The sequence below is a fragment of the Vombatus ursinus genome, unplaced genomic scaffold (genome assembly GCF_900497805.2).
Source record: "Vombatus ursinus unplaced genomic scaffold, bare-nosed wombat genome assembly UNPS02014781.1, whole genome shotgun sequence".
NCBI lineage: Eukaryota > Metazoa > Chordata > Mammalia > Diprotodontia > Vombatidae > Vombatus > Vombatus ursinus.
In genome coordinates this window covers 40390077-40413543 of record NW_020954559.1, presented here as the reverse complement: position 1 = coordinate 40413543, position 23467 = coordinate 40390077, and the positions used below count along the sequence as shown (strand labels likewise).

General features: G+C 35.6%; 1 protein-coding gene across 1 annotated transcript in view; it reads right to left on the bottom strand.

Annotated features, from left to right (window-relative positions):
* Nucleotides 1-23467, bottom strand: part of LOC114046231 (cell division cycle protein 16 homolog) — a 52062-nt gene that overhangs the window by 14038 nt on the left and 14557 nt on the right. The window contains exons 7-12 of the mRNA XM_027866474.1: nt 16750-16799; nt 15284-15357; nt 6806-6931; nt 5367-5519; nt 4486-4549; nt 3224-3285 (exon numbers count right to left, since the gene is read on the bottom strand). Of these exons, the coding sequence (XP_027722275.1) occupies nt 3224-3285; nt 4486-4549; nt 5367-5519; nt 6806-6931; nt 15284-15357; nt 16750-16799 (529 nt within the window). The remainder of the gene's footprint in view (nt 1-3223; nt 3286-4485; nt 4550-5366; nt 5520-6805; nt 6932-15283; nt 15358-16749; nt 16800-23467) is intronic.

Sequence of the window (23467 nt, the reverse complement as noted above, 5' to 3'; positions counted from 1 at the left end):
GTCATGTCGAATGGTCACCTGCCCAAAAAGAATTCATTGAAGAACTTAAAAAGTACCTTAAAAATCAAATGAGAGAGACTGAGGAAAAACTAAAAAGAAAAATAAGAATAATATAAGAAAAACAAGATTATGAAAAGAAAGTCAACCAATTAGAAAAGGAGATCCAGAATCTTAAGCAAGAAAATGACTCCCTGAAATCAGAATTGGGCAAGGGGAAACCAGCAAAGTTATAAGAGATGAAGAAATGAAAAAACAAAATATAAAGAATGAAAAAAATAGAAAAGAATGTAAAACATCTCATAAGAAAAACAACAGGGGCAGCTAGATGGTACAGTGGATAGAGCACCAGCCCTGGAGTCAGGAAGTTCAAATCTGGCCTCAGACACTTACTTGCTGTGTGACCCTGGGCAAGTCACTTAACCCCAACTGCCTAAAAGAAAAAAAAAAAAGAAAAAGAAAAACAATGGATCTACAGAACAGATCAGTAAGAGAAAACATAATAATTGGACCACCTGAAAGTTCTGATCAAAAAAAGAATCTTGATACAGTAATACAAGAAATAATTAAAGAAAACCATCCTGAAGCATTAGAACAAGAGGGGAAAGTAGAAATAGAAAAAATCCACCAATCATCACCAGAAAGAGATACTATGAGGAAAGCTCACAGGAATATTATAATCAAATTCTAAAATCCCCAGATCAAGGACAAAATATTACCAGCAACAAGAAAAAAAATTTATATAAATACGGTGGTGCCACAATTAGAATCATACAACACCTAGCAGTAGTGACACTAAAAGATCATAAGTCTTGGAATACTATATACTGAAGAGCAAAAGAACTGGGCTCCCAGCTGAAAATATCACACCCAGCAAAGCTAAGCATAATTCTAAATGAAAAAAAAAAATGGACATTTGATCAATTGTCAGATTTTCAGGTCGTTGTTTAAAAAAACAAAAAAAACCAACCGTGAACTCAATAGAAGATGTAACATACAAGAGCCAAGAGAAATATAAGGTACATACCAATGACCAACTACAAGGGACTAAATAAGGATAGAATGTTTACCTTTTATGTATGAAAAATGTAAAACCTATGTCTAAGATTGTTACTCGTAATTAGGTAACTTATAAGGAACGTTGGGGTAGACCTGAGTATGATATGACTTCAAAATGTAGAACCATTCAAGTATAGCTAAAAGAGTAATTATCTTTTACAAAGAAGGTACAAGAGGAAGAACCAATACAGAGGAATTAGATGGGGGAGCAGGGTTGTTAGTTCTGAAAACCTACTCTCATTGGGAATGGGTTTTAAGAGAGGAAAATACACATATACTTAGAAGAGTATAAAATCTTCTAAATTTAGAAAGAAAACTCTAAGGAGATAGGGAAGGGGAGAGGATAAAGGAGGGATCTTTACAGGGGAGGGTGTGGGAATAGGTTAAAAGGGGGATATAGAAGGGGTTTAGATTTAGGGGAATGGGAGGATAAGGAAGGGATTGCTGGAGTCGGGGTAGGTTAAGTAATAGGAACAAGTAAAGTAGAGGAGTTAGGAAAAAAGAAGTATGCACAAACAAACACAAAGATCAGGACTCTAGTCTAGTCCTAATCTCTTAGGGAAAATATATGTTTATATATTTTTGTGTGTGTGTGTATACATATATATTTGTGTGTGTGTATGTATATATATATGTACATGTATATATATATATGTATATGTATGCATATATCAATACCTATATATAAATATATCCAATGCTCAATTGTAGCCTTGGGGTAGTGGGTAGGCGGGAGAGAGGGGAAAAAAGAACAAAGTAAAAAGTGTACAGCAGAGAACCAAAAAAAAAACCTACAAGAATGCAAAGAAAAGATGGACAGCTTTCAACAAAATGTGCAGTATTTAATATATAGATTTTCTTGAAATCAAAAGTTATTGCTATATATTCTGAATCCTCTCCTGTGTTCTGCTGTGCACAGGACATTTTTTAAATTTTTTCTTATTTTATATTTAAGTTTCTAATGTTTCTTTTTCTTTTCTTATTATGTATTTAAGTTTTAGTTATTTGTCTAAAATAAAAATTAAAAAAAAAATTTAACAGGGATTGAATAGGAAACATGGACTGTACTACCTAGAGTACTCAGAAGTTAGTGATTTGCTCTGTCACAGAGCTTTCATGTGTTTGAGGAGGAACTTGAATCCAAGTTTTCCTGATGCCAAGCCCAGATTAATATCTCCACTATGTCAGGGTGCCTCTCCAATGGAAGAAGGAAATTAAAATGGTTAATGACCACATGAAAACTGTCAAACTCCCTAGTACAAAAAAATGCAAATAAAGATAACCTTAAGGTGCTATCTTCTTCTACCTCCTAGAGTGACAAATATCTATATCTACAAATATATACAAATAAAATCTAATATGGGCAAGGCTGCCAAGGAAGAGACACTCGCATACATAGTTGGTGAGCCGGGCAGTATGCAGGAAGAATTATACACTCAAACCTTTTGTCCCAGTATTTGCACTGCAAGGACTATTATTCAAAAAGAAATCGTAAAAAGGAAAAAAAAAATATTCTTAGCTGCCCCATTAATAGGCAAAAACTGTAAACAATCTGTATGTCTTAAAAAATTAGAGAATGGCTAAATTATGGTATATTGATCTAAGGCAATACAGAACCATCAAAATAAACAGGAAGTGTTTTCTAAGGAAACATGGAAAAACCTATATAAAGTGATTCAGAATGAAATCAGAAGAACTAGAACTGTATACACATACAATGACAACTACATACTTTTTTTTTTTAAAGGAAAGCAAGTAGGGCCAAAAGTTATAATTTCAAATTGACTTGGAAGGGAACACAAAATGAAAGTATTTTTTGCTATTTGTTAATTCCTTTGGTTCAGCCTTGTTACAGGATAAGGGATTTGGCTATGATTTTGCCCCTTGTTTTGTGAATTTGTCATTAAGTTTATAATAAAGTTCTTAAAAAGAAAATTGGTTATCTCTGGTTCACTGTCTTTATCAATAGTTATCTCTGTTGTTAAAATACCAACAGAGATGTTTTTGAAGTGATCTAGGTGTGCTTAATAGTATACTTTACACTTGTAATTTGAAGGCTTAGACATAAGTGATACCTTCATGTGGAATAAAAACATTAAAATCTGTATACAATCCAGAGAATTTATTTTAATTCACAATGGGTCCTATGTTCTACTTTATCACTTACTTAAGTTTTCTGCATACATGGCCCAAGTTGTTCAACAAAGGTTCCCATTTGTCAACTGTTACCTACAAAACAATTTGTCGTTAAAATGATTATTTCATACTTTCCAACTAGATTTGTACATATTTAATTACTTCACAGATAATACATACTTGCTATTTAATTACCACAAAATAATGAGATGTCAAATCAAAGCATACTGAAAACTCAAGTTCCTTTCATTTATATTTTATGTTAACTTAATGAAGTTTAATGACAAAAAAAAAACAAGCACTGTTTTCTCCTGTTTTGGCATTTGATGCAAAACAAATTTTAAAGTTTATACATCACAAAGTGTAACCCTCAGAATATGATCTGTACCTATGGTCACATGCAGATTGCTAGAATTACTGTGGTTTGGGAAAGACTCAAAACCAGAACAAAAAGTGGAAGTTATAAACAAGTGGGATAGTAATGCAGATGTGAAGGAGGAACTCAAAGTGGAGTCAAACAGAGTGGGCAGGAATGAAAGGAGGTACAGTTCAGGAAGTCTAGTATGAATAACATGCATAATCCTTGATTCTGAGAGCTAACAAAGGCTAAAATTGTTATTTTTTTTAAAAAATAGTGACTCTATTAAATTGTTGCTTCAGTGCCTATACCTTTACTAACCTAAAAAAAATTAATGCATATTCAAAGCATACATCTAAATGCATAGAGCAGTATTTTCATAAAGCAGTATATGGTTTAATATTTCAAACATTAAAAATTCTAAAGTTGTTATTAGAAAGATATGAAATTATAGCAGTGCTCCACTCTCCTCAAGACAGTACTAAGTATGAGACTCAATAATATTCTTCCGCTTCAGAAATGGAACCTGCTGAGTTTAGGAGCTAATGATGCCATTAATAACTCTCTTCAACCAAAGATGCAGTTATTTTAAGTCTTCTTAATCAGGAGGATTATTACACCAAGACTGGAAATGCCAAAGCTTCCTGTAATCACTCAATAGGCTCCAAATGACTGGAACAGCAAGATGAATGGCTATCCTGATACCACAAGGCAACTTACACCTGCTCTCTTAAATGGTCACTAAATCAGACAATATCAATTATTAAGTGAGAGGGACATAAGTTAAATACATGACTGCTCAAACAATTTTTAAAAGCTTTTTAATAATGACAATTATTACATTAACTTTGAGAGGGCAGAGACTGCTGCAATTTAACTTTTTCTGCAGTGTCTTTTGTAATTAGGTATTTATATAATGGTGACTAAGTAAATACCTCATTTCCAATGGCTTTAATTTTTTCTAATGCATCAAGAAACCATTTTTCAGCTGTTTTCCAGCTAAAGTAAAGGAAAAAAGGCAATTAAGTTATTCCAAATAAACAATTATGTACATAAACAGCTGATAAATATTTCCCAGTAACACTATAAAAATTTGAAATAATATACCTTTACTAGCAACCTGATTTAAATTTACCAAAGATAAACATATCTGGCCATCGATCTCACAGTAAAGGCCAGATGATTTTTTTCATTTAACACAATGTATACTGATGTTTTTAAAAAATGAAAACTAGAAATATAATGCTGAAGAGATAATAATTTAGTGAATATGAATTTGAGAATATTATATCTTTTCTTTGAATAGTTTATAAAATATTTATTTTATTAGAGATAACAGTAAAATCATAATAAATTAGAATAATCAAAGATTGTGCTGTTTTGATTAGCTGCATTTTCTATTCATCTCAGGGTTGATCAAGAAAGGAATCCTTTGTTTTAACCAAAAATTTCTCTAAAATGTATTATTTACAGTTCAATGTGTAAACACAGTACAATTAACATAATCAAAGTTATCCTGGATGACTGAATTGTGCAGTACTTCTGAGTCAACATTTTGATGTTGGCTGATAAGTGAATAGTACTTTCAGGGTTAAACAAATAGGCAATTGGGTTAATATGAGGCCCCAAAACTATTATTTTTAGACTGAATGTATGATGCCAGCTTGCTTTCTGTCTTGTCTTTCTTTTACAAGTGAAATGCAGAATAAAGATTACACTTAATGAAGAATTAGATTAATTTCTATTTGATCAAGGTTTTGATGTATTTAGGAAAAAAACTCAGGCTGATGCCACTTGTTTTTCTTTATGTACTTACTCTCCATTTTGAAATGCAACCACTCCAACCTCATGCATAACAAAAGGATCTTCAGGTGCGATACTTAGAGCTTGGCTGAAAAATCTTTCAGCCAACTTTGAATTATTGGTCAAACCATATTCCAATCCAATATACAGCATTGGTAAGTGACACCTAAAACAATGTTAAAATCACACATTTAATTGAATCAATGCAACAACTTAATAACCTAACAGAAATTCACCTACACGATCTTTTCTTAAAAAATAATTCAAATACCAAACCAGTAACTAGGTATTTCAATCTATAATGAGTCTTGATAGTTTATCAAACAGCCTGCTGATCCTCCTAATACTTGTTTCATCCTATCTTACATTAAGATACAAACATTATTAAATTTCTCCTTATTTTCCATTACTCCTTAATATAACACATCTACAAGATTAGGCTGTAACTCAACTTACGACATCTTGAACAAGCCACATTCATTTCTATTTCTGTGACTTTGCTCTAGAATATCTCATTTCCTCTAGACAGCTGATCTATAGCTTCACTGTTCAAGTTTTCTTCGTGAAGTATTCATATCTTCCCTTTTTCTAGAAAGTCCTTCCTTTTCCAGCTAACTCCCACCTCTCTCCTTATTTTCCAAACTTCTTAAAAGAACAGCTTATTTTTTTTCCATTCATTCATTTTTGACCCTCTCCTAGTATAAGTTCCATCTCCAACATGGCAGTTCTGCGCTCATTCTTTAATGTGCCATCCCATGATCCCTTCTTTGTTCACTCTACATTCCCCCAGCAATCTCATGACTTTATCACTTCTAAGCCCATTACTTTCACACTTTTATCTTGAACCTTGAACTCTTGAGCTTCTTTTAGGGCCGAATTTCCAACTATTTGTCAAACATTTTTGCCTGAACATCCTCCCAGCACCTGAAACTCCACATGGCTAGAAACTAAACTTATTCCCTACTACTCCCAGCCCTGAATGTTCCACTGTTCCCTTCTTGGGGACATATCAATGAAAGTGGACAAGTGAATCCTTCCTGCTCTTGGTCTTGCTCGCTATTTCTTATAAAAGGAGAGATACCGGAACTGTGTGTAGAGCTGAAAGGAACCTCAGAGATCGTGCAGCCAATCCCTCATTATAGACGAGGAAACCAAGGCCCAGAAATGTCACTCCCTGCCAGAGGGAGTGAGCATCAGTTAGTGCTGAACTGAGGTCCTCCAATTCTAAATTTACTGCATTTTCTCCTACACCACAGCAGCAGAGATGCCTGCCAAACCCTAAGCACTGGCAAGGAAGATTTCCCTAATCAGCAGCCTTCTTCATTCCACTGGGGTTTATCTTATGGATCATAAGCTACTACGTAATAGTTTAGTACCTAAACAATGACATGTAGTTCTTTAAGAAAACCATTTAATTTCTTCATTAAAGTGCTCAGTTTGCTTGTCACATACCCTTTCATCAGCTGTGCTGCTGTGAAGTAAGCTGCCATTGCTTGATCATGCTCACTCTCAACTGCAAATGAATGTCCATAAGCTATCCATGCAGGTCCATAGGTTCTTTCAAGTGTTGTGGCTTTACTAAAATAAATTCATTAAATTAGTATAAATTTGTCAATTCACTGGTAACTAGACAAAGACCGCAAAAACCCCTATTACTTATAGGATAAAATAAAAACTCTTCAGCCAGCTACTTAATGTCCTTCAAAATCTGTATCTAGTCTACCTTTATAACTTCCCCTTCACATATTCTCTGTTCCAAATGAACTGTATTATCTGATCTTCCTTGATCTCATCCTAACATCTCTCTGCCTCTATGCCTTAAGGCAGGAATGTTCTCTACCTTCATCTTCAACTTGAAATTCTTTCCTTTTTAAAACAGTTTAAGTGCCACTGTTAACATGAGCTGCTGTTCAGTTATAGTCGATTCTTTGTGACCCCATTTGGGGTTTTCTTGGCAAAGATACTGTAGCGATTTGCTATTTCCTTTTCCAGCCCATTTCACAGATGAGGAAACTGAGGTAAATAGGGTTAAATGACTTGCCCAGAGTCACACAGCCAATAAGCATTTGAGGTCGGATTTGAATTCAGGTTTTCCTGACTCCAGGCCCACTACTGCACCTAGCTGCCCATTAACACGAGACTACAATAAAAACAAAAGTTGATATTTAAAGTCCTTCTATTCCTGTGGTTCTCAACCTTTTCTGTGTCATGAACTCTTTTGGCAGTCTGATGAAGGCTATAGGTGCCACAGAATGTTTTTAAATGCATAAAATATAAAAATTGTGCCTCATTTTAAAATAAAAATGAAAGGAATGCAAAGAAAACCAAGTATATTGAAATATTTTTTCAAAATATCAGGGGCAGCGAGGTGGCACAGTGGATAGAGCACCGGCCCTGAAGTCAGGAGGACCTGAGTTCAAATCCGGCCTCAGACCAAATGCTTGACGCGTACTAGCTGTGTGACCTTGGGCAAGTCACTTAACCCCAAATGCCTTACCAAAAAACAAAAACAAAAACAAAAAAATATCAAAATAATTTTATAAAAACAAGTTTGCAGACCCTAGGTTAAGAGTCCATACCAAAGAAGTAATTAATGTAAGAGAAAAAAACTCATTTATTTGAGTTTCACTCATTTTGCATTTATAATTATTCTTTTAAACTGAGAAAATTTCACTAAATAAATTAAAACATGATTTTTGGAGAGTATTTCAACTACTAAAATTTTTAAGGATTCCAGCTGAATGATTTAGCGCACTTAATAAACTATCAAGTGTTTCTACATGTTTAAAGTAGCAACAGTTATTTCACAGTATGATATTACTGGACAATGGAAGTATTAGTAAGTTGTTTTTTTTTTTAAGATATTCTTAAACACGTTCACTAAGACATTCAGATTGATCTTTCTTTTTTAAAATTTAATTTAAAATTTTTTTATTTTCAGTTCTCTCCCTCCCCTACCCACTGGGAAGGCAAGAAATGATACCCATTACACATATGAACTATTTAAAAAAATTTTCGTGGCTTTTCTCTTATTTCAATTAAGTCTGTTCTATTCCTACTACTCTGACAAGTTGTATTAATCAAAATAGAGGCCACCCTCAAATACAGGTTTATAGAATCCTTAGATTTTAAGCTGGAAGGGACCTCAAGAGGCCACCTAACTCAACTTCCTTACTTTACAGATAAGGAAACTAAGTTAAGTGATATGTCTGTGATCATAATGCTAGTAAGAAGAGGTAGGATGTGAGCACAAGTCCTTTATTATAGAGTCAGTCCTTTCCATTGTATAACTTTGACTTCTTAGGTCATAACCTAATTTAACCTCAATTTAAATTGAGATTTCCTTGGAAGAAAAGAAATATGTAGGTACACACTATGGAAATGCCATTTTTATCCATATCCAAATTTTATACAAATGAAATCTGGGGGGAAAAGTACAATCTTTAATTATGTCACTATGGTTTTAAAGCTAAAGCCCAGAATTGTGTCAAAACCAGAGATGAATACAAATCAATGTTTGAATACTGGCTTTTGTTGAGCCATCTCCAGGTACTTGACCCATTCATTTCATTCCTTATAAACAATGAGCAGCTTACTGGTGGGGCTGGATTGGGAGAAAAAGCAGATGCAAGTACACTGAAGTGGAGGATGGGAAAGAGACTCACCTGGACTACATATGTACCTGTATTATAAAGAGCTCTCTATAATCTGTAGACCATTGGTAAAGAGAAGGCCTACTGCAGAGGAGTGACAAGGGGGACCACTGGGCATGTAGCATCACAGGATCATAGAAAAAAGGTAGGTAAAGATACAATGTGAGCCTGAATGAGATGATCAGAGATCTAGAGCTGAAAAAGGGCCTTGGAAGACATGGAACCCAACCCCTCACTTTATAGATAAGAAAAATGAGAACAAAAGTTATCTTGGAAGGAATGTCATACATTTTTATTTTTTCAGTTTTTTCATTCCAGAATGTTACAGGGCTCATGCATATAGTTTACTGACCCACAGAAATGTAGGATTAAATAGTCTTGATATACCATGAATTCCATTTTTGGACAGCTCTATGGGGAAGTTTTTCCTTATTTTGGAGATAAAGACTGCCTCAGTAAAAGCTAGAATTTTGGGAATGTAAGTATATCTAAATAAACACATATGTATATAAGCACACATACACATATATCTATGTACATACAACACATTTCATACACATGCACAAGTTACACACACACACACACACACACACACACAATTTTATATACATATACACACCTTTTTGATGTAGCTCATATAAAGAGACTAGGGAGAGGGACCAGACTTGTGATTTCACTTATTCGGGTTTCTGGTGAGGAATTTCCTTTACCAACACAGGTTTACATCTTTTATGCAACTTATAATCTTAGAATGTTGTTTAGAGCACCAAAATGTTATATGACTTGCCCAGGGTCACTGAGCCAGTATTTGTTAGAAGCAGGACTTGAACTCAGGTCTTCCTAGCCCTAAGGCCAATGTTCTATTCATCATGTCCCTCTGCCTCTTTTCCTATATATATATATATATATATATACTTATATAACAGGGGTAGAGTTAACAAAAAGTGAATGAGCTACCTCAAGGAGTACAGCAAGTCGTCTGTCACTGGATAACCATTTGTCAGGGATGGCTGTCACTAAGATTCATGCAATGGAAAAGATTAGATAAAATAACTAACGAGGATACCCTTTAACATTGCAGTTCTATGATTTTAATTCATCCCTGTTTCAAGGCAAAACCACAATTAAACCATTCTAGATTAATGAACACCAGACCCATTAGATTATAAGTTCCCTGAGGGCAGGGATTATCTTTTGCCTCATTTTGTATCATCAGTGCTTAACACAGTGCCTAGCACATAGTTGGCAGTTAGTAAGTGTTTACTGATTGACTAATTTAATAACTTACCAGAAATTTCCTTCTATGTCCAAATTAAGCTACTTCAATTGCAATTAGAGTTCATTTTTTTTCTTGTTCTCTTTTGGGGGAAGTAGGCATGGGACAGATAGAAAGAGGGTGGATGTGCACTGCTGAATACATTCTTTGAATAATGTTTCTTTGTATAATCCATATCTTTTCATAGCCTATCCATTTATTTTGGTTGGTTATATGGTATTAATGAGGACAAGGCTGCGATATGGAGTTCTAACAAGAGGAAAATTATTCTAACCATATATTTCATCCTTAATCTTAACCACTTAGGAGAATCAATGTAGTACAAATCAACAGTAGGGTTTAATCTAATCCAACTCAATAATCATTTATTAAGCACTTACTTTATGCAGTGCTCATACTAAGCAATGGGTACACAAAAATAAGACAGTCCTTGCCCTGAAGGAGTTTATGACTTTTATGGACAAGGATGGCAAATTTTGCATGGGCACAAATAAATAATGCAATGTAGAATATGTTGAGAGTAAAAGTAATAGCTCAAAGTTTTCCTGGAAATTTGAAGAAAAAAGGTCAGTTCAAGTTGGATGGGATTAAAGGAAGACTTCACGTGAAGAGGAAGCATCTGAATAGGGCCAAGAAGGGGAAGGAGCTCAAAAGGGATTCTGAGCAGAGGGTTGTTCTGGTGAGGGTAGTACATTACAGGAATGGGGAAAAGGCATAGAGATTTGATAGGGAATGAGAACAAAAAACAGGGGTTAGTTCAGTTTGCTTGAAGAGAAAGTGTATGAATAATAGCTTGGCATTTATACAGACCTTTAAGGTTTTACAAAGAACTTTACATATGCTGACACATTTAATTGTCAAAATAACCCAATCCTCATTTTACAGGTGAGAAAACTGAGGTTCAGAAAAGTTAAATGACTTGCCAGGGTCATACAACTAGAATTCAAAATCTGGTCCTTCTGACTCCAAGTTCAACCAATTCTCTCTCTTTATACATATGCTGGGCCAGGAGAAGGGAAGGGATGTGAAATAAGTTAGAAAAGTAGGACAAAGTAGGAATGTAGAGTACCTTGCCGGTCAGAATAAGAAATGTGAATTTTATTTAGTAAGCAATGGGGAAAACCACTGGGGATTTTTGAGCAGAGACATTATAGAATCAAAGCATTTGTTAGGAAAATTACTCAAGTGACAAATATGAAGGCTACACTTTTGAGGGGAGAAGCAAGAAGTGAGAAGATAGACAGACTAGTTAGGAGGCATATTAGTCCAAGAGCAGATGTTAGTCCTAGATCTTGAACCAGGGTGGTAGAAATAGAACAGAAATAAGAGGAGTCATTGAATATTGTGGAAAAGAATCAATGGCAATCAGATGGACTTGTGGGAGGCAGTGACTTTTGGAAAGAGTCAACTCTACGGTTTGGAGGTTGGGTGCTGATACAATGAGCAGAAGAGGTAAAGCTGACATCTCAATGTATGTGTCATATTAATGGTGGTTTAATAATCCATTCGCATATGAATGACAGAACTTCTAATACTGGCTCATATTATTCTGTTTTTTAATCTATGCAGCAAGGCAAAGTGGCTGGAGTTAGCCTTGGGGTCAGAAAGACTTGGATTCAAGATCTGTTTCAAACACACTGAAGCTATGTGATCACAAAGAAGTTGCTTAATCTCTCAGTATTTCTGGCAACTCTCTAAGATGGTAAGTTACAGTTAAGCTGCACTGGTGGATGTAGTTTCAACAGGATCAGTTATTCCATATACTGATGACACCACAGGGCCAGACACAGCCCAAAACCTTCCACGAAAGATCCTTGAGAGGAAGGACCATATTATCTATTTTTTTATCCTCCACAGTGTGCAGGCAATGTGCTAAGAAGATACTCAATAACTGTTGAATTAAATTTTCATTCTTTCAAACTGCTCTTTGAGCACTTAATTGCATTAAGAAAGATGCAGCAATAAATACTTTCCTTGAAAAGATACCTATGGAGAGATTTACAGCCAAGGTGGCTGCTTGAAGGAGAGGCAGGCCATCTATCTCCTATAAACCTTCTCCAGCAAAACTCTTAAGTTTGAATTAGAATAAATAATGATTAAGGATCTGATGTGAAACTACAGTGATATCTTCCATCCCAGAGCTATAACAGGGTTTAGTGAGAAGCCTATGGGCAGTAGAAAAGGAGCTCCACCAACAGGGCTAGTGCCAGTGTAACCAGAGATAGGACAGGGGTAGCCTCTAAGGCCCTGCATCTGGAGGAAGCAAGAGTGGAAGGTTTCCCTGAAAAAGTCCCAGGGTATTCAGAAAGCCACAGGGTGGGGACCTTAAAAGCCTGCAGAAATTCAGTAAGTAGCACCCAGTATGGTGCTACAGCACTCAGGAAAGTCTAGGCTAAAGGACTCTGAGGTCCTCTTCTGAGATGCCAGAGAGGGGCCCTGGATATCTCTGAAACTCACAGATCCAGGGGGGTTAATCACTAAGAAGTAGAACCCAGGGCAAGATGAAGCAGGGTAGACCACCTAGTGCAAAAGTGCAGCAAGGTCAACAAAGCTTGGTCCTGTCGCAGAGCCCCAATTCAGAAACTAAAGTTGGAAGAATTAGTAAACTAAAAAAAAATCACTCATTACAAAAAAATTATTGCAAACCTAATTCCACAACAACTGCAAACAGACTGAAAGAAAAAAATTAATTTCCCTCAAGGACTACATGAATACTTAGCAGAAATGGAGCAAGAGATAAAAAACAAAATAAAAGTTCTGGAAAAAAGACTGTAAGGAGAGTAAGTATTTAGAAGACAAAATGATAAATCTTACCCAAAAAATGGAATCCATGAAAACTAGAACTAGAAAACTAGAACAAACAGAAATCAATGAGTCATGGAAAAGGAAGGCCTATTAGAACACAATCATAAATTATAAAAAGAAAAAAAAAGTATCTGATACTGAAAATGAAACAATGGCCCTTAAAACAAGGAGAGATAATATAAAAATCATTGGACTCCCCTAAAGACAAGTTTAAAAAAAAAATCACATTTCAAGAAAACATGAATGACAACTGCCCAGTTCTACTGGAACCAGAGGGCAAAATAAATATAAGAATCTAAACACCCTCCGAAAGGAACTCAAAAGGGAAAAGTCCCAGGAATATCAAAATCAAAATCCAGAGCTCCCACCTCAAAGAAGAAATACCATAACCTTCTAGAAAGAAACAGTTCAAGTAATGAGAAGCCACAGTCAGTTATCACATAAGACCTGGCAGCTTCAACAACCACAAAAACAACTAAAGATCTTAGAACACAATATTTGAAAAGGCAAAACATAATAGGCTTTACATAATTCATATTATGCAAATTTGACAACTGAAAGTTGATGGGGGAGCAGCTCTGGCTTTGGTTCTGGTGGCAGCAACACTGGTGCAGCCCTGTGCCAGGGGTCCTCCTCTTCAGGCAATGAAGTGGCTTGGGCCGAGGGGGCCCCATGCACTGAAGACACTCTGGGCTTGCAAGGCCACAAAGCTGTAGAGGGGGAGGGGAAAATTCCAAGACGGAGGAGGATGTCTGTGAAATACCCACTTACATTAAGCAAGAACTGGATGTAATACAGGCTTATGTCAGGTTTACATATATATTATAGGCTTATATAATTATATATATTAAGCTTATATATATTATATTCAGCAAAGCTGAATATAATCCTATGGGGAAAATGGGCTTGTAATGGAACAGAAGACTTATAATAAGCATTTCTGATGACATGACCAGAGCTGAATCTGAATTTTAAAATGCAAACACAAGAGTCTAGAGAAGCCTAGAAAGGTAAATTTATTTGAGGAATTGGAAGAATGACATAATAGTAATATTATAATAGAAAGAGAAGAAACAGGTGTCTCATTGGAATTCTAACGTCTTCAAAGGGTACTGATGAAGTTAAGTAAGAGAAACTGAGACCCTAGGGGTGGACTGGTTCTGTTCTGAAGGTTTTAAGAGAGGAAAGAGAACAGTGTAAAAAGAGGTAGAATACAATAGTGTAGAAAATAAGAAGGGTTGAAACTTTCTACTTCTCATAATTGTAACAAATGAGAAGAATATGCGACTATGGAGGAAGAGAGTAGGCATCAGATGAACTTCACTCCTTTGTAAAATGGACAAATGAGGATTGAACACACAAGTAGGTGTAGAAATAAAACTCAACAGGGAATCAAGTGGGGATAGAGAGGAGAGGGTTAAGAAGGAAGCTAATATCAGGGAGGGAATAGCCATGTGTAAAATAAACTTCCCAATCCTGAAGAACATATTAGGGGAAGGGGAACCTCTTGGCCTGAACAAACTGGGGTAATGTTATTGTACCTTAACAAATTATGAAAGATACTATTTCAGAGAATCCTGGGTAATATGGCCTCACACAGATTGAATGTGAGCAGGACTGGGAGAACAATTTATACAAAGACAAAACCTTGTAAAGAAAAATAACTGAAATACTTAAGAACTCTGATTAACACGATAATCAATGCAATGCCCCCAGAGAGCCTATATGATGAAGCATGTTACCTATCTCTTGATGTGACAAAACAAGATGCAGAAAAGACACATATTTTAGGACATGGCTACTGGGTGGATTCATTTTGCTCAAGCATATTTATCTGTTACAATTATCCCTCCTTTCTTTCACTCAGTTAATAGGCGAGGGGGGGAGTGGGGAAGGAAGAGGCAGGTTAGCAATAGTAATGTAAATAAAAAATGGGATCATTGTAACATTTTAAAAAAATGCACAAAAGAGAACAGAAAGAAGTTCAGAAAGAAGAACAGAAAAGCAGGAGAGTTCTGACAGTTAACAGTTATATACTTTAAAAAAGAAAGTGGCGTCAAATGAAGATTCAGTTTCATATAGAATTTTTTTCTTCTGCTGTATTATGACAATGCAATGTTAGTGTTTAAATTTAAAATTAAAAAAAAAAGATACCTGTCAACTTTGCCAAGAGTAGACATGAACATAAACCCATACCTGAGATATCTTCTGGCATGTTCATTTTTGTGTCCAACCATTAGATAATAACATCCTACTGCAAACCAAGATACCTAAACAAATTCAAAATTAACCATTACCAAAGATAGAACAGATCTACAATACAAATCTAAACAATTCAATACAAGCACAAATTGAATCCTATTTTCTCATACTAAAGTTACATCCTATTTCTAAGTTAAAATATCTGTATCAGAACTTGTTTGCCAGGTATGAAGTTTTTTTTTTAAATAAATTATTCATTTTTAGTTTTCAACATTCACTTCCACAAGATTTTGAGCTTTAAATTTTCTCCTCCTCCTTCTCCTCTCCCCTCTCCAAGATGGCATGTAATCTGATATAGACTCTTATACATTCATATTAAGCATATTTTCACATTAGTCATGCTGTATAGAAGAATCAGAACTAATGGGAGGAACTATGAGAAAGAAGAAATAAAACAAAACAACAAAACAAAAGGAGAGCAAACAGTATGTTTCCATCTGCATTCCGACTCCATGGTTCTTTTTCTGAATGTGTAGAACATTTTCTATCACGAGTCTTTTGGAGTTGTTTTAGATCCTTGCATTGCTGAGAAGAGCTAAGTCTAACAAAGTCAGTCATCACACAATGTGGCTGTTACTGTGTATAATGTTCTCCCAGTTCTGCTCATTTCAATCAGCATCAGTTCATATAAGTCTTTCCAGGATTTTCTGAAGTCTACCCGCTCATCATTTCTTATAGCACAATAGTATTCCATTTCATTCATATCAGGTATGAAGTTTTGATAAAAAGATGGCAGAGTAATCTGCTGGTCCACATTTCCTTCCTAGCCTGGCCTGACTCAAGCATCATCATATCTCTCTACAGAAAAAAGGAGAGAGCCTAAAGACTTCACTGTTTTGACATTAACTTATATTGTAATGGCATCCTGACCCCCACTGCTTACCTTCCCTGTTTTGAACCTTCTTTCAACTTGTGATTCTGGCCTTGGGATTCTAGTTCTAATTTGATTAACTTCTCTACTGATTCCAACCTTGACTATATCCTGAGGTTGTTTGCTACCGCATTACCTTTTTCTGTAACTCTGACTTCTGGTTCCTGACAGATAGTGATCCCTAAGCCCCTATATTTGAAGTGCTCTGTCCTAAAATTCCTTTTTATTCCCCCGGCCCTCAAATCTTATCTCCAACCCTTTGAGGCTTCTAATTGGTAAATTGTTGTTTTAGCATGCCAAGTTGTATTTTTATGGACTGCTTCACTTTTTGTGAAGCAGTTAATGCAGTACTAAAGGATTAACTTAAAACCAATGAGTAGTTAGGAAACGAGACAATCTGGCTCAAAACTTTATTCCGAAAGAAAGAATTACAATTTGCTCAATTATAAATTTAAGTTTTTCTAACCATAAGTTGTAAAATTTGAACATAGTTCAATTGTAAAAACTGTAGACACATACATATACTTACAGGATTACTAGGGTATAAATCCACCAATTTATGAGAGAGATAGAATAGCTCTGTATAGAAAAAAAGAAAATTATTCATGTCAAATATTAAAATATATTTAAGTACTTTCCTCCTTATTACTAAACATACTTCATATTAAAATACCATATTGGTACAAATATAGGCCATTCCCTAAAATAAGACCTCATTAAAAGGAAAAAAAAATTACATAGGTTTAGAATGATAAATAATTACAAATAATTAGTTACCTTATTAAAAAGATTAAGTTGGATGATTTGAAGGGAGGAAAGCAGATTTACTTGTAGGCTGGAATTGCTTCCCCCTAGGTGGAGAGGAGAGGCCCCAAGACCTGATAGCTGTAGTAGGCAGGTACCACAGATGAATCAAAAGACCAGCATATGGGCAGAGGAATAATCAATCCACAAAGCATTTGTTAAACAGCTACTATGTTCCAGGCACTGTACCAAGAAAAGTTTAGCACGAAAATTCCAAATTCAATTCCTAGCTCTTGCCACAGCAGTAAAGAGATAGGAAAAACAAAATCCAATCAAAGAACTCAGGTTCTTTAAAAGGAAGTTAGGAAGAGAAGCATGGCCTATATTTGTACAAATAGGATACATTGTTTTTATGGGAAACAAAACTCTACATTAGTAAAATAGAAAGTCTTAATCTTCACTTCTAGGTATGCTTTACATTTACCAATGAAATGCAAAAACTCCTTCAAGGTAAACAGCTTGTAAAAAGCATACAACAATCACTGCCTAAAGAAAATAGAAATGGACACATATTCAAGCTAATTTACTATGTTTAATGGGTTATTACAAAGTTCCTCAATTAAAAGGCACTCATTTCTAAAAAGGACCAATTGGGGAAAAAATATTAATTGCAAATATTACAGATTAAAAACTTATGGTCCAAAATACATAAAGAAACTGTTATAAAATAATGATTCATAATGGTTTTACTTTCTAGTCCACAATGTGTAAATGGTCAAAGGATATGAACAATTTCCAAAAAGAGGAAATAATCTGTTAATAATCACTTCATAAAAGTCTCATAGAATATTTCTGGAGAATAAAATGGTAATATTAAGTAAAAGTTATAAAAATAATCATACTCTTTCACCTCATATTCTACTGCTGGAAATACACCCCGACAGTGTTAAGAAAACGAACGATTTTTTGTTCAGAAGTGTTCATAGCAATTATACAAAAACAGAAGCAATCAAAATGTTCATTAACAGGGGACAGAGTTGAGCAAACTATGATACGTTAATATAACAGACCACAATAATTTAAATTAAAGTGGAAAAGTTTATACAAGTAATGTGAAAATTTCTTCACAAAAATACAAAGCAAAAAATTGTAGACCCAAAAGAACTAATTATCATCAATGAGAAAAAGTGAGACTGAACAAAGAATCCTAATGGGTACTTGGATCAAAGGACTCAAAATATGCTTTGACACTTTATGCTGAAATTAACTTAAATGTCAGTAAGTTACTAAGCAAGGTTACCTTTCTGGATAAAACAACAAACAAAAAGATAAAATAAAAGGCATTAATTTCTAATAAATTAGAAGCCTTGAGAGTAGAGATTGTTTTATTCATGTTAGAATCCTCAGGGCCTATCGCAATGGTTGGTATATAGAAGGCATTTAATAAATGCTGATTGATTATGGATCATACTTAAATATGCGCCATCAAGCTTGATGATATAAAATCAAAGATTATTTCACAGTGAACTATTTTGTCCCACAATTTCATCTATACACTCTTTTTGTATAGGAGTAAGACATTTAGATTACATGGAATATATAATGATCGCTGATATAACTTTTTAAAGTTTGCAAAGCAATTTAAATTTGTTATTTCATGTGCTCTTCACATAACCCTTTAAGGTAGGTATTATTTTTTTCTTTAAATAGTATTCTACTTTTTCCCCAATTATATATCTAGAAAATTTTTAACATTTATTTTTTACAAGATTTTGAGTTTCAAATTTTTCTCCCTCCCTCCTTCCCCTCCCGTTTTGAAAATGGTAGGCAGTTTGACATAGTGTATACATGTGCTATCACATAAAATCTATTTCCGTATTTGTCACAGTTGCAGAAGAAAAAACAGATCAAAAGAAAAAAAAAACAAGAAAGAACAAAGTAAGTGAAAGAAATATGCTTCTGTTTGCATTCAGAGTCCACCAGTTCTTTATTTGGATATGGATAGCATTTTCCTTCTTGTGTCCTTTGCACTTGTCTTGCATTATTGTGCTGCTGAGAAGAGCTGAATCATTCATAGTTGATCATCCTACAATGTTGCTGATACTGTATATAATGTTTTCCTGATTCTGCTCATTTCATTTTGCATCAGTTTGTACAAGTCTTTCCAGTTTTTCTGAAAGCTGCCTGTTTATTATGTCTTATTGCATAATAGTATTCCACTACATTCATATACCACAGTTTGTTCAGCCATTCCCCAACTGATGGGCATCCCTTCAATTTCCAATTCTTTGACACCACAAAAAGAGCTGCTACAAATATTTTTGTACATGTGGGTCCTTTTCCCTTTTTTAATAATCTCTTTGGGATACAGACCTAGTAGTGGTATTGCTAGACCAAAGAGTATGCACATTTTTACAGCCCTTTGGGCATAGTTACAAATTGTTCTCCAGAATGGTTGGATCAGTTTACAACTCCATCAGCAATGGATTAATGTCCCAATTTTCCGACATCCTCTCCAACATTTATCATTTTCCTTTTTTGTCATATTAGCCAATCTGATTAGAGTGAGGTGGCATTTCAGAGTTGTTTTAATTTGCATTTCTCTAATCAAAAGTGACTCAGAGCAATTCTTCATATGCTTATAGATATCTGATTTCTTCATTGAAAAACTGCCTATTAATACCCTTTGACCATTTATCAATTGGGGAATAATTTCTATTCTTATAAATTTGATTCTATTTTCTATATATTTGAGAAGTGAGGCCTTTATCAGACTCACTTGCTATAAAGACTTTCTATAAAGCTTTCTGCTGGGTTTTGTTGCATTGGTTTTGTTCGTAAAAAAGCTTTTCAATTTAATATAATCAAAATTATCTATTCTACATTTTGTAATGCTCTCCATCTCTTGTTTGATCATGAATTCTTCCCCTCACCATAGATCTGACAGGTAAACTATTTCCTGCTCTTCTAATTTGATTGCTTCACTGTTTACGGTGCCTTTTAGCAAGATGTGTAGTTTTCTTCCTTATCTCTTTCAATTAGGTCTATTTTGGCTTTTACTATGTCTAAAATCAGGATTGCTACCCCTGCTTTTTTTTTTTATTTCAGCTAAAGCATAACAGATTCTGCTCCAGCCCCTTACCTTTACTCTGTATGTGTCTCTATGCATAAAGTGTGTTTCTTGTAAACAATACATTGCAGAATTCTGGTTTTTGATCCACTCTGCTATCCGCTTCTGTTTTATAGGAGAGCTCATCCCATTCACATTCACAGTTATGATTACTGTGTATTTCCCTCCAACCTATTTTTCCTCCTGTTTGTCCTCTCTCCCCTTTCATCCTTTCCCTCCTCAACATTGTTTTGCTTCTGTCGACCACCTCCCCAAGTCTGCCCTCTCTTCTGTCAGTCTCCCCACCCCCTCCCCCCCTTTACTCAATCTCCTCCACTTCTACTTCCTGTCGGGTAAGAGAGATTTCTATATTCAACTGATTGTGTATATGATTCCTTCTTTGAGCCAATACTGATGAGAGTAAGTTTCAAACAATGCTCATAGCCCACCTCTCCTTCCCCTCCACTGTAATACCACTATAATAGGTCTTTCTCACCTCTTCATGTGAAACAATTTACCCCATTCTACTGCTCCCTTTCTTCTGCAACTGTTTCTCATCTCTTAATTTTTTTTGTCATTCCCTCAAATTCACCCATACCCTCTACGTATATTCCTTCTATCTGTACTGTTAGTGATACAATTTTTAAGAGTTACAAGTATCACCTTCCTGTATAGGGATGTAAACAGTTTAGCTCTATTGAATACCTTATGTTTTCTTTTCCCTTTTTACCTATTTATGCTTCTCTTGGGTCTTGATATTGGAGGTCAAATGTTTGGTTTAGCTCTAGTTTTCTCCTTGTAAAGGTTTGAAATCCTTCTATTTTGCTGAATGATCATTTTTTTTCCTTGATGTATTATGCTTAATTTTGCCGGGTAAGTGATTCTTGGTTGTAGTCCTAGCTCCTCTGCCCTCTAGAATAGCATATTCCATGACCTCTGATCCTTTAATGTTGCAGCTCCCAAGTCTTGTGTGATCCTGACTGTGACCCTCCGATATATTTGTTTCTTTTTGGCTAGTTCTAGCATTTTTGACTTGATCTGATAGTTCTGAAATTTGGCTATAATGTTGCTTAGAGTTTTTCTTCTGGGATCTCTTTCCTGAGGTAGTGGATCCTTCCAATCCTATTCTGCCCTCTGGTTCCAGGATATCATGGTAATTTCCATGATAATTTCTTGAAAGATGCTGTCCAGATCCTCTTTTTGATTATGGCTTTCAGGTAGTCCAATGATTCTGAGATTGTCTCTCCTGGATCTATCTTCCAGTCAGTTGTTTTTCCCATGAGGTATTTTACATTTTCTTCCATTTTTTCATTCTTTTGAATTTGTCTGATTGATTCTTGATGTCTCAGAGTTATTAGCTTCCACTTACCTAATTCTAACTTTTAAGGGGTTGTTTTCCTCAATTAGTTCTTCTGAGTTTGTGTCTTGGTCTTCCTTGTCACCATAATAACTTTCTATGGTCAGATTATTTTTTGGTTGTGTTTTGCTCTTCTTTTTTGAGGAGCCTTCTTCCTTTCTTTTAAATTTGAGCTCTGCACCCAGGGTGGAAGGGGCACTATCTCAGGCATCTTGTGCTAGCTGGCTGCAGGCCCTGGTTGTTTACCTGGTGCTGTGATGAAAGGGTGGGGTGGGGGATTGCTGGCACTGCTGGAGGCCATAGGGGTCTGGCAGCTGAGCTGGTGCTAAGCTGGGTATGGTGGTGTCTGGCATGTGCTGAGGACCAGTGGAGTATTTCTGTGTTTCCTTGTAGCTACTTTGAAGCATGTGGCGGTCTGGCCTCTGGAGCTGCCTGTTGGTGCAGGGCTACGCTGAGGTGTGGCAGGGCTGGCACTGGCTGGTGGCTGCCTGTTTGCTTAGGCACCATAGGGTTTAGGGCCTTATTATTAGCCCTATCTTACAGATGATGAAATTGAGACTCTGAGTTGCTAAGCGGCTTGCTTAGGGTCATGCAGCTATTAAGTATCTGAGGTATGATTCAAACTTAAGCCTTTCTCACTCCAAGTCTATGTACAATGCCACCTAGGTAACCTATTTAAAAATACTGCTTAGTACACCAGTGTAAAATCAAGAATCATCTGTGGATTATCTCTGGCTAATAGCCTTTTGTAAACTATTAGGGCATAACACAAATTTCCCTGACTATAAAAATGGACAATTTTAACCAAATAGTTACAAATAATTCATTATTTCCAATGATACACCACAGCCATAGTCAACTTATACTTCAATCAATTCTCAAGCATGAACATGGAAATCATTAGTCAATTATTTCCCTCTTAATGATTTCCAATGAAATACAGACAATGTTACCTTTTACTTTAAGCCATTCTCAGGAAGAATAAAAGCAACACCAACACTTTTTGTTTTTGGTCTAGGCAATAGGGTTGAGTGACTTGCCTAGGGTCACACAGCTAGTAAGTGTTATGTGTCTGAAGCCGGATTTGAACTCAGGTCCTCCTGAATCCAGGGCCGGTGCTCTATCCACTGCGCCACCTACCTGCCCTCTACACCAACATTTTTGTACTCCCAATTTGGGTCTAATATCAATCACTTACAGGGTTTGTCAGGGGAATGTTATAAACTAGATTTTTAGAAGTCATTTAAGAAAGTATTACACAATCTCCTTTTGGACATGATGGAGAGATATGGGCTAGAGATGAGACAGTTTGGTGGTCTCATAATTGTTTGGATTACAGGATCTAAAGGGTAATAATTTATAGGTCAATGTCAATCTGAGTCCTTGATCTGTTCTGTTCAATATTTTTATCTGTAACTTGAATAAAGCTTTATAAAGTAAATTTCAAGTTTGCAAAGCTACAAGGGAAAAAAGTTCAACATCTTGAGCTTTCATGACAGAATCATGATTGAAAAAGATTTTGAGATACTAGAATGATCAATTTGAGCTATAAATCAAATTTAAAAAAGGATACTATAGGGGACACATACTTTGCTGGTGCTGGGTGCAGTACTGCTGCATTGCCCATACAGGGATCTGGGTCACAGTACCAGGGCAAGGAGGAGCACTAGCACACCAAAGCTTGAAGTCAAAGGGAAGTGGAAACCCTTCTCATAGGTCCAGGGTGGGAAGGAGTATTTGTGGTTGTCACAGACTACAGCACAGGTCAAGAGAGCACCGAACACATCTCTTCTTACATCATACCACCTTGACGGAACTGAAAACTTACCAATTCCCAGAAGTAGTTCTGAAAATAGCAGCATGAAAAACCTGAAGTTTTAGACTGAGCCCCACTACCCCAAGAGCACTGCCCAAGGCTGGAAAAATGAGTGAACAACAAAAAAATAACCTGATCACATAAAGTTACTATGGAGACAGAGAAAATCAACATACAAAGTCAGAAGATGACACCAATGTCAAAACAGTTACAAGCAAAGT